The sequence below is a fragment of the Lepidochelys olivacea genome, assembly GCF_965140295.1.
Source record: "Lepidochelys olivacea isolate rLepOli2 genome assembly, chromosome: 6".
Taxonomy (NCBI): domain Eukaryota; kingdom Metazoa; phylum Chordata; order Testudines; family Cheloniidae; genus Lepidochelys; species Lepidochelys olivacea.
Window position 1 is genome coordinate 72,179,365 of NC_140416.1, and position 11,938 is coordinate 72,191,302.

Genomic DNA, 11,938 nt, shown 5'->3' on the forward strand with positions numbered 1-11,938 from the left:
GCTGCAGCTCCAGGTGCGATTTGGCCCTCCTGATAACATTCCTACATGCCCGAGCAATATTTTTATACTCTTCCCTGGTCATATGTCCAACCTTCCACTTCTTGTAAGCTTCTTTTTTATGTTTAAGATCCGCTAGGATTTCACCATTAAGCCAAGTTGGTCGCCTGCCATATTTACTATTCTTTCGACTCATCGGGATGGTTTGTCCCTGTAACCTCAACAGGGATTCCTTGAAATACAGCCAGCTCTCCTGGACTCCTTTCCCCTTCAAGTTAGTCCCCCAGGGGATCCTGGCCATCCGTTCCCTGAGGGAGTCGAAGTCTGCTTTCCTGAAGTCCAGGGTCCGTATCCTGCTGCTTACCTTTGTTCCCTGCGTCAGGATCCTGAACTCAACCAACTCATGGTCACTGCCTCCCAGATTCCCATCCACTTTTGCTTCCCCCACTAATTCTACCCGGTTTGTGAGCAGCAGGTCAAGAAAAGCACCCCCCCTAGTTGGCTCCTCTAGCACTTGCGCCAGGAAATTGTCCCCTACGCTTTCCAAAAACTTCCTGGATTGTCTATGCACCGCTGTATTGCTCCCCCAGCAGATATCAGGAAAATTAAAGTCACCCATGAGAATCAGGGCATGCGATCTAGTAGCTTCCGTGAGCTGCCGGAAGAAAGCCTCATCCACCTCATCCCCCTGGTCCGGTGGTCTATAGCAGACTCCCACCACTACATCACTCTTGTTGCACACACTTCTAAACTTAATCCAAAGACACTCAGGTTTTTCTGCAGTTTCGTACCGGAGCTCTGAGCAGTCATACTGCTCCCTTACATACAGTGCTACTCCCCCACCTTTTCTGCCCTGCCTGTCCTTCCTGAACAGTTTATAACCATCCATGACAGTACTCCAGTCATATGAGTTATCCCACCAAGTCTCTGTTATTCCGATCACGTCATAGTTCCTTGACATCACCAGGACCTCCAGTTCTCCCTGCTTGTTTCCAAGGCTTTGTGCATTTGTATATAAGCACTTGAGATAACCTGTTGATCGCCCCTCATTGCCAGTATGAGGCAGGAGCCCTCCCTCACAGAGCACAAGTCCAGTAGGACTGTGTCTACACAGCAAATCAACAGGGCTTGAACTCTGGGTACAGTTTGGCTCAGGGTCAGACCTTCCACCTCTGTGGGTCCTGGGACCTTGTGGCCGAGCCCTGGGTTAGCACAATTTGTAGACGAAGGAGGGGGAGGTTAGGCTTGAGCCTGTGTTCAAACCTCTGGCTTGCATTGCAGTGTAGACATATCCCTTGAGACACACAGTCCCCAGACTGTTTATGAAAGGTAAATTATCACTTTTATTGACATGTCATAACAGCAAGAACCCACCCGCAAATCAGAAATACTAAACAAGAAATGCCGCATCCAATTTAACAAAAATGTACAGTGCTGCCCTTGCAAGGTAGCTAAACCTCTCTCTCTTTTTTGTTGGGGACTTCCTGCTTGGGATGGATTGGCAGATCAATACCCCCACATTGCCTCACACGGTGTTAACAGAGAGGTGCCGCTGTGTCCATCAGCAGGGCACCTCTTATGGTGTCTCAGTCTCCGTCACGGCTTCTCCACCATTTCCGCTGTCTGTGGACACCCGCATCGCTCCTGGACCACGGCATCCTCTTCAGGGCACGGCCCTCTGGCTGTGCCCCAACTCCATTGTTTTCTGCCTTCTGGGGGAACCAGCAGTCATTCGCCTGGCTTCTCGCCACAGTGGCAAATTGCAGCCCCTAGTGCCCCTCGCTCAGGGGAAAACGGCAGTCCTTTGCCTGCCCACTTCCTTCGGCGGCCAGTGGAGCAAAGGTGGGGGCCTAGGCCTGCCTTTTGGCCCCAACCCAGGGACCCTATAGCTGGCAGCTGCTCACTGCCTCTCCTTCTCCTCTGCCACTACCTGCTGTTCTTGGGTCACTTCCCTATAGCCCCAGCACCTACTCGGCCCCTGTATCAAGGCCACAGTCTGGGAGCCAGCCAGCCAGACTGGAGCTCCACTTGCTCCCCTGACCCTGCCCAGCACTGCTCTGTCCCAGGTACTTCTCTCTACAGGCAGCCAGTCCTTCCCCCTCAAGCTGCAAGGAGAGATGCAGCTCATCTCTGCCCTGCAGCCTTTCTTATACAGCCCAGCCTGGCCCTGATTGGCTGCTTCTAAGCCTTCCTCTGATTGGCTGGGTTCTGCACCGCCACTCTAAGTGCTGCTATTAACCCTTTGCCAGCCAGTGAGGGCAGTTGCCCCATCACACCCCATTATCACATCTACCTGGTTACTTTAGTTCATTCATGATTTTCCTACTGCTTAGGGAGTTCTTTGGCTGTCAGATCCTGCCCCGCCCCCCATATCCAGGTTGATGACTCATTTAACACGACAAACAAGTGAGCTCAAATAACAAGACAAAGTGGGCACCTATTCATTTTATTTATTTATTTGGTAAGCCACACAACCTGTTCATTCTCCAGTGACTCTCAAGCAGGCTGAGACCCCTTATATTATTAATCTTGTCAAACCACATTAGTAATGTTTTCTAGAAGTCCTCTTCAGCTGTTTTTCTGGCCATCCTATTGAACAAAAGGGTTATAGACTCCTCCCCTACTCTCAGGAATACCTTTTCCTTTCATCTGATCTCTGTAAAGTGTACAATATTAAACTGACCATCTTCATTAGTACTTAATATCACTGCAGTTACTGTCCGACAAGTAAAAAGGGATATTTAGTGGGATTTATTTGTTTAACTTCCAGTTTGACATTCTGTTGCCTGACTTTTGTTTTATTGTAAATTGAGAACAAGTAATTGGCAAACAGTTAAAATAAGCAAGGAAGTTTGTACTTTTATAGGAAGGAGTACAGCAATTTAAGTCTATATAAATTCTCATAAACTGCATTTAACTTCTTAAAGGACTTGCTTTATGACACATAAAATAGTTTATTTTACGGTGATTAAAAATAATAGTATGTGGTATGATATTCCTGCAAATCGGTTATTTACATAGTATCTCCACTTAAGACAATGACAGACAATAATTAAGAGTTTATTCCTGTCTATGCAAATGAACTTTATCTCTAGTTTTACTTTTTGTGTATCATACTAATCTCTGAGCCAAATCACACAAGCCATGTACTTCACTTACTACTTATTTGTAGCATTTTAGCTGGAAAGAATTTCAGATACTATTTCATGATCATTACATTCATCATACAAGTGGCAACAACATTTCTGTTCACACCAAGTGAAGAGAGCAGAAAATGGACACAATAAGCGGAGAAAGGGTGGTGCTGCATATTTTATTTATAACATCCGTGCAGCTGTAAGCATAACTGGCTAATTAAGCTTGCCTAGTAATCAGTCTGACTTGTGCTTATAGCCATGTATTATGTGTGTGTTTATTTGGGTATTCTATTAAAAAAAAAAAAAAAAGGGTGGTTCCCGTGGTACACACATGCTACTTTAGAGGTTCATACAGCTCCAAAGTGTATTGTAAATATTGGTAATTTTTTCTGGAAAGCTGTCAGAACTTTAAATAGGCAAAGGTGTTTTCCCATTTTCAGATTTATTTTATTTTTTTAAAAGTGGAATATATAAGTGGGACGAGGGATTAGACAATAGCTGCCTTCAGCTAACTCTCTTTTGCATTGTTAGTTTTCACTTCATTTTATTTTAGCCAATTTTAGGCTAGTATTTCAACACACTAGTAGCAGTATCATTTCCAAGAGTAGGTGGGGTCTGCTATTATTTATAAAGCCTCTTCACAGTGTGGTTACTTTACTGATCTAATTACTGAACTAACCACTTTCTTATAACTAGGGCAACTCAATTTAAAAAATAATGAATAGTTAAGTCTGTCTTAAATTTTTTCTTGTGGTGCTGAGACTCCATGCTAATCCTTACCTGTCACACATTCACGAACCTATAGTGCACACCAGCAGGATCTACACAGACCAATGAATGCACAACACATTAGTGTGCTTTAGAAATCATGGCCCCATAGTGCATATTACAGCATCATGTGGACAAGCCCTTTGTTTCATAAAAGTGAGATGGTAAGCAACATATTATTCTGTTTCAACTAGACAATCTTTTCAGTTCTGCACTAATATCAGACAGGTAAGCATTAGCAGGTATAGTAGAACCTCCTTTACAAAAACCTTCGGGAATAGAGGCTGTTTGTAACTCTGAAATGTTCATAACTCAGAAAAAAACATTATAGTTGTTCTTTCAAAAGTTTACAGCTGAACGTTGACATAATACAGCTTTGAAACGTTACTATGCAGAAGAAAAATGCTGCTTTCAACCATCTTAATTTAATTGAAACAAGCACAGAAACAGTTTCCTTCCATTGTCAAGCCTTTTTTTTTGTTCACTTTTTTAGTAGTTTACATTTAGCACAGTTCTGCACTGTATTTGCTTTGTGTGTGTGTGTGTGTGTGTGTGCGTGTCCTTGCTGCTGTCTGATTGTGTACTTCCTGTTCTAGATGAGGGGTGTGGTTGACCTGTCAGTTAGTAACCCTGGTGTTCCGAACTCTGAGGTTCTACTGTAGTCTCAGCACCATAAGTGCATCATTTAAGATGACCTTACTTATTCATGATTTTTTATCTTGAGTTTATCATCTCCAAGATTCTCTGTGGTTAAGGTGTTCGCTCAGTTTCATTTTGTAGTTGTTTGGAAAAAGCCCATAGTGTCAGTACAACAACCATAACTGCAGGGAGGGAGAGAAATTTAGGACTTGCCTAAATAGGTGGTCCAAAATGAGGGCGTTCGTAGAATCCTGAACATCCCAGTTTGGTCCTACTGAATCTAAACATAGTAACTGCCTTTAAAAACTGAGGGGCACTTCTTTGCCATTATAACCTTTGCAGTTATGAGATGTGTACTCTCCAATGACTAGCAGTCACCTTGTCATTAAAAAGCAAAGCTCATTTGCGATCTGAGAGTTGTGAAGAGGTGACCTAGGGAGCATGTTAAAAGTTCAATAACTTGTAGACATCCGGACATGCTAATAAAATAAGTATTATAGTTTATAAGAACAAAAGGTATCACTAAAACTGTAAACAAACTTGATATTGTGTAAACCAAACCTCATATCAGTCTAACTTAAGGTGTTTCTATCGCGTCTATCAACACAGAATGTAAGTGGTGTTGGAAGTAAGGCTTCTTAAAAGTAACTTCACTGTTCCCTCATGCTCTTAGGCATTCGCAAGGAAAAAAAGAAGTTCCAAATGCTAACAATTGTCCAACAGAAGCTTCCAAAATACATAGTTCAAACAAGGAATGTTATGTTTTAAAAATGAATTAGACACTGATAAACACTGCAACATATTTATTAACATATTTTAATAAAAATGTTAGGAATCCCAATTGCTGCTGGAGGAATGCACTACACAGTGGTACAAGAGGGAAGGAAGTCCATGTCAGTAATTGCAGAACTAATCCACATTACTTCTTGCTTTACATGGAAAATTCTTCCAAAATTTAGTGTGTCAAAGGCAGTTTGAACTGGTTTTGGTATTTTAAATACTTTATTGGCTGGGCACAGAAACAGGAAAAATTAAGTAAAAGGAGAAGGTAAAATTGGTCAGTATGACAGTGCCAAGAACTCTAAAGTTTATAAGAAAAAACTGTTTCGGTGTATGGTCGTGGAAATTGGGTTGTCTTTTTGTAATCAAAATGTACTTGCAATTTCCTTTCCTCTTGGACTTTCCAGACTAAAGTATAAACCAAGTGTCTACACCCTCCGAGCGTTAGTGATATGGAAAGTTGGAAGGGTACAATCTCTGGGATGGGGTGTAGGGGAGGTTAATAGAAAAAAGTGCAGTTTTGTGTAGAGAAAACTGTCTGATTTCACAGGATAACATTAAAATCAGATTTCATAAGCACATGTTTTAATGGCCAGTATCAGACAAATCGTGCTTGAGGGGGAAAAAAATCCTTCGTGATCTCTTTCTCCTAAAGTCCCTGTGTGTTCGTTTCCCTTCTCCCTCTGCTGCTCTCAGCAGACTGGCTTGCAACCTTTGTCTGATATCAGACCAGCAGGCTCTAGCCAAGACCCTCTCCTCACTTGCCTTCTGCACTCCCTTCTCTACTTCAGTGAGATTGATCACTTGATAGCATTTCAGACTTTTCCCTGTGTATGTTCAGTAAGGAAAAACCTAGCAGGCCATTTTAATTTCAGTTTTTTCCTACAGAGGTTTCATGTTTATCACAGCAAACAGTAAGTTTAATATTTTCTGTGACAGCTCTGAAAATAATAGTTATGAGAAGACAGATTAATTTAAAATCCACTTAAGAGGTACCAAAATGTACACAAATGATCAGCCAGCTAGCATGTGTTTTGTTTTTAGAATAGTGGTATCCTCTTGCCTGTGTGTTATAACTGCTCTACGGTGTGGGGAGGAGTTCTCTAAAACCTGGCTCCTTCTAAGAGAACCACATGGACGAATCCCCCCACCCACACAATGTGCCACTGATTTCGGTGGGGCTCCACGTGAGTGTGGGGGCTTGCCCGTGTGCATTGCATAGCAGGATCAGGGCCTAAGTCCTTCCATTTTTTATTTTCCTCTCTGGTTGAGAATTCATTTACATCTGCTGCTCTAATATTTTAGTAGGTGCAACTGAACAAATTTTAGTTAATAACTGTCAAGGTTCCTCCCCCACTCTGAACTCTAGGGTACAGATGTGGGGACCTGCATGAAAAATCTCCTAAGCTTATCTTTACCAGCTTAGGTCAAAACTTCCCCAAGGTACAAAATATTCCACCCGTTGTCCTTGGACTGGCCGCTACCACCACCAAACTAATACTGGTTACTGGGGAAGAGCTGTTTGGACGCATCCTTCCCCCCAAAATACTTCCCAAAACCCTGCACCCCACTTCCTGGACAAGGTTTGGTAAAAAGCCTCACCAATTTGCCTAGGTGACCACAGACCCAGACCCTTGGATCTTAAGAACAATCCTCCCAACACTTGCACCCCCCCTTTCCTGGGAAATGTTGGATAAAAAGCCTCACCAATTTGCATAGGTGACCACAGACCCAAACCCTTGGATCTGAGAACAATGAAAAAGCATTCAGTTTCTTACAAGAAGACTTTTAATAAAAATAGAAGTAAATAGAAATGAAGAAATCCCCCCTGTAAAATCAGGATGGTAGATATCTTACAGGGTAATTAGATTCAAAAACATAGAGAACCCCTCTAGGCAAAACCTTAAGTTACAAAAAAGATACACAGACAGAAATAGTTATTCTATTCAGCACAATTCTTTTCTCAGCCATTTAAAGAAATCATAATCTAACACATACCTAGCTAGCTTACTTACTAAAAGTTCTAAGACTCCATTCCTGGTCTATCCCCGACAAAGACCAGCATATAGACAGACACTTGCACCCCCCCTTTCCTGGGAAATGTTGGATAAAAAGCCTCACCAATTTGCATAGGTGACCACAGACCCAAACCCTTGGATCTGAGAACAATGAAAAAGCATTCAGTTTCTTACAAGAAGACTTTTAATAAAAATAGAAGTAAATAGAAATGAAGAAATCCCCCCTGTAAAATCAGGATGGTAGATATCTTACAGGGTAATTAGATTCAAAAACATAGAGAACCCCTCTAGGCAAAACCTTAAGTTACAAAAAAGATACACAGACAGAAATAGTTATTCTATTCAGCACAATTCTTTTCTCAGCCATTTAAAGAAATCATAATCTAACACATACCTAGCTAGCTTACTTACTAAAAGTTCTAAGACTCCATTCCTGGTCTATCCCCGACAAAGACCAGCATATAGACAGACACACAGACCCTTTGTTTCTCTCCCTCCTCCCAGCTTTTGAAAGTATCTTGTCTCCTCATTGGTCATTTTGGTCAGGTGCCAGCGAGGTTACCTTTAGCTTCTTAACCCTTTACAGGTGAGAGGAGCTTTCCCCTGGCCAGGAGGGATTTCAAAGGCGTTTACCCTTCCCTTTATATTTATGACAATAACACTGGCTCATTATTTAGACTAGATGTTGCTGTTCGTCTTTGCCTTGTGTTCCTTTAGACCCATCATTCACTGAGCAATGCTCTTAAAGAAACCAGAGATGGTGGTTGATGCATGTGTAAGTATACCAGTCAGATATAAAACAGTTTTGTTTTCTTGTGTCTAATAGTATATTTTTTGGTGTATTTTGTTTCAGACTGAAAGAGGCTCAGCAATTCGTAAGCAAGTTAACTGAAGAGAAAAAGGTTGAAACAAAGAAAATCAATCCCATGGCTAGTCTGGTATGATATATTCTTCAGCCATAACCCACTGAGAAACTGTGCTTTACATTTCTCGTCGAAGTGTTGCTAGTAGCATGCATGTTTAATCAGTGGGAAAGCAGCAAACTGATAATTGGTCCAGGGGGAAAATCTTTAAGGTCTCGCCTACGGTGGTGTAACAACTGAGTTTAGAAATGCGGTTTAAACCTTATTTAAAGCCTCTTGTGGCCAACTCTGGCTGTAACATGGTTTGAACAGCAAAGTATGGAAGAAGCCACTATTCTTGTCTCTTTCTCACAGGTCTCTGTGCCTTTTTCCCTGCCACCCTTTAGAATGCTCTATCCAGACATATTCAAAAAGCCCCCTCCTTGTTTTGATTCAAACCTCTCCTAAAGGCTCTCTTCTGACATCTCCCCTTGTTAAGTGAGGGGGGAATTTTTTTAAAAATTAACAGCCCAACATCATATCATTTACCCTTGTCCTTTCTGGCCACTTCTTTGTTTATGACAGGAACAGTAACAGCCGTGTTAGTCTGTATTTGCAAAAAGAAAAGGAGTACTTGTGGCACCTTAGAGACTAACCAATTTATTTGAGCATGAGCTTTCGTGAGCTACAGCTCACTTCATCGGATGCATACCGTGCAGCTTCCACGGTATGCATCCGATGTCCACGGTATGCATCCGATGAAGTGAGCTGTAGCTCATGAAAGCTCATGCTCAAATAAATTGATTAGTCTCTAAGGTGCCACAAGTACTCCTTTTCTTTGTTTATGAGCCTTATTTTTTGTTGTACCTTGTCAAATTTACACTGTGTTGTCTTTGGGCAGGAACTGAGCGTTATCTGTTTTTTTTTGTGAGGCACTTAGGCTTGAGCAAAATTATCTTAATATGCATAGGCCTAAAGCATACTGGCCAGCAAAACCACAGCTAAGAATCATGTTTGGCCACAGTAACCATGCTTAAGAATAGTTTTTAAACTGTGTTGTTACATAGGTCTAAAACTGATCAAGAATATGGGATGTAGTAAATAGGATGAAATTCAATAAGGACAAATGCAAAGTACTCCACTTGGGAAGGAACAATCAGTTGCACACATACAAAATGGGAAATGACTGCCTAGGAAGGAGTACTGCAGAAAGGGATCTGGCGGTCATAATGGATCGCAAGCTAAATATGAGTCAACAGTATAACACAGTTGCAAAAAAAATCAAACATCATTCTGGAATGTATTAGCAGGAGTGTTATAAGCAAGACATGAGAAGGAATTCTTCCACTCTACTCCGTGCTGATTAGGCTTTAATTGTGTCCAGTTCTGGGCACCACACTTCATGAAGGATGTGGACAAATTGGAGAAAGTCCAGGGAAGAGCAACAAAAATGATTAAAGATCTAGAAAACATGACCAATGAGGGAAGATTGAAAAATTTGGGTTTGTTTAGTCTGGTGAAGAGAAAACTGAGGGGGGACATGATAACAGTTTTCAAGTACATTAAAGGTTGTTATAAGGAGGAAGGAGAAAAATTATTCTCCTTAACCTTTGAGGATAAGACAATAAACAATGGCTTTAAATTGCAGCAAGGGCAATTTAAGTTGGACATTAGGAAAAACTTCCTAACTGTCAGGGTGATTAAGCACTGGAATAAATTGCCTGGGGAGGTTGGAGATTTTAAGAGCAGGTTAGACAAACAGCTGTCAGGGATGGTCTAGATCAGGGGTGGGCAAACTTTTTGGCCTAAGGACCACATCTGGATATAGAAATTGTATGGCGGGCCATGAACACTCACAAAATTGGGGTTGGGGTTGAGGGCTCTGGCTAGGGTGGGGGCACCGGGTGGGGCCAGAAATGAGGAGATCAGGGTGTGGGAGGGGGCTTTGGGCTGGGGTGTGGGGGGCATGGCGGGGGGCGAGCAATATATAATAATTCTCTTCTCCAAAATCTGATTAGCATTTTTGGTACGTTTCCATTCTAATAATTTTGGACACATGGAAGTAAGTGGAATATTGTCACAAACTGCACTGAGATTTTTGTTTTGTTTTTTTAAAGAGAGAACATTCAAACATTTTAGTTGACCTGTTAACTGTGTACTTCTACCTTTTCAAGATCAGAGCAACAGCAGCAACAATTGCTTTTAACTTGTTCTGCCTCAAGAAATTTCACTTCATTTCTCAGGAGACGCTTCCTTACTTCCAACTCTCAAAAAACCCTCCTGTCAATCAATGTAGCAATGCCCATGCAGCTGAGCAAATTAAGCTTTTCTTTCCTACTGCCCACAATGGGCTTCTATGAGGGTCAGCTTTGAAAGCAGAATGGAAGAAGCTATTAAAATCATACATTTGGTATGCACTATTTTGAAATGTTTCCAACTTTCTGCAGCAGCATTGATCTTTGCAAAATGTCTTGTTTGTATTTAAAGTGACTGACTCCTTAAAGACATATAGTACTAGTTAAATTCATAGACAAGCATGTATGGGGTCTGATAGTTGAGCATCGTGTGTTGAAAGAAATGACAAACTACAGAATAGATTAGAGATTTATGGCACGGCACTCGAGGAGTTAATTTTCTGGAGGAAAAAAAGGCTCCAGTCTACTATGACTGGTTTGCTACTCCTCAGTTCAGTGTTCTAGACCACATGCTTGTTGCAATTTGAGAACAGATGGAAAATTAAAGACAAGAATGATAATAAAGCTCTTTTTTCCTGAACAACAGAAAGAAAAACTACGTCAGAAGGAAGCCAGTGTGACCACTAACTGAAAGAAGATCCATGAAAATAATGACAGTGTGACTTAATACCTTGCATGATGCTTTACTATGCCCGTTCCCCAGGGAGCACCTTATGTTAATGTTATGGAGTTCTGCTTTTCTCATCTCTCTGAGACAATCCACTAAAGACTTTCCAATCCCTTATAAAGAGTTTGCTCATTCAGTAGAGGAAGCACTAAGAAGCTGTTTACAGGCGAATTTATGAAGGGTTTTATATAACTCTTCCTTACCTGGCTTAAAATGCAATTCTTTTCTAAATGGTTATTTGAAGTACTCTATGCATAGTGCACTAATGCGGAAAAGATAAAATCAGGATTTTGGATGTTGAATTAAGTAACAGTTAACAACCTCTATATTGCTTACTTTAGCTTCATGTAGATTACCACAGAGGTACAGTTCAACTCATGAGAGGCTATTCTATCATAAGAGTTTAGACCTCACTATTAACTGAGGGCAACATTGATTCTAAATCATGTTTGATAGTCTAAATAAGTATTAAATTCATTTTGTTAAAACTAATGCAAGTTTATTATAATTAATGTATTCTGTATTTTATTACAATTATTTTTATAGAAAACTCAGTCTATGCCATATGCATTGAAATAGGAATAATATTTTGCACATGTGGAGAGAGAAATAGCTTCAGATTCTGTTGTCTTATAATATGTAGATGATATAACTGGCAAATTATTTTTATGGTTTTGACTTGATGTTTCTTACATGTTCTTCATGTTGCCTGATTCAAAAAGAGAAAGGACAGAAGCATTTTTAATTCAAATTATCGATGCCATAAGATAATTATTTGTCATCATTCATCTAACTGTAGTGCATAACACATCTCCATAAAGTCATATATTTACTGCTAAATTTCTGGCTTTAAATTCTATTGAAGCTCATATTCTTTAAAAATAAGCACCTCACT

General features: G+C 40.8%; 1 protein-coding gene across 2 annotated transcripts in view; it reads left to right on the forward strand.

Moving 5' to 3' along the window:
• Nucleotides 1-11,489, forward strand: part of FMN1 (formin 1) — a gene marked incomplete at its 5' end in the record, with an annotated part of 373,959 nt that extends 362,470 nt beyond the window's left edge. For both annotated transcript variants that reach the window (XM_084632400.1, XM_084632401.1), the window contains 2 exons: nt 8,193-8,277; nt 10,963-11,489. In XM_084632400.1, the coding sequence (XP_084488526.1) occupies nt 8,193-8,277; nt 10,963-11,007 (130 nt within the window). In that variant the 3' untranslated portion in view covers nt 11,008-11,489. The remainder of the gene's footprint in view (nt 1-8,192; nt 8,278-10,962) is intronic.
• Between the last annotated feature and the right edge of the window lie 449 nt (nt 11,490-11,938).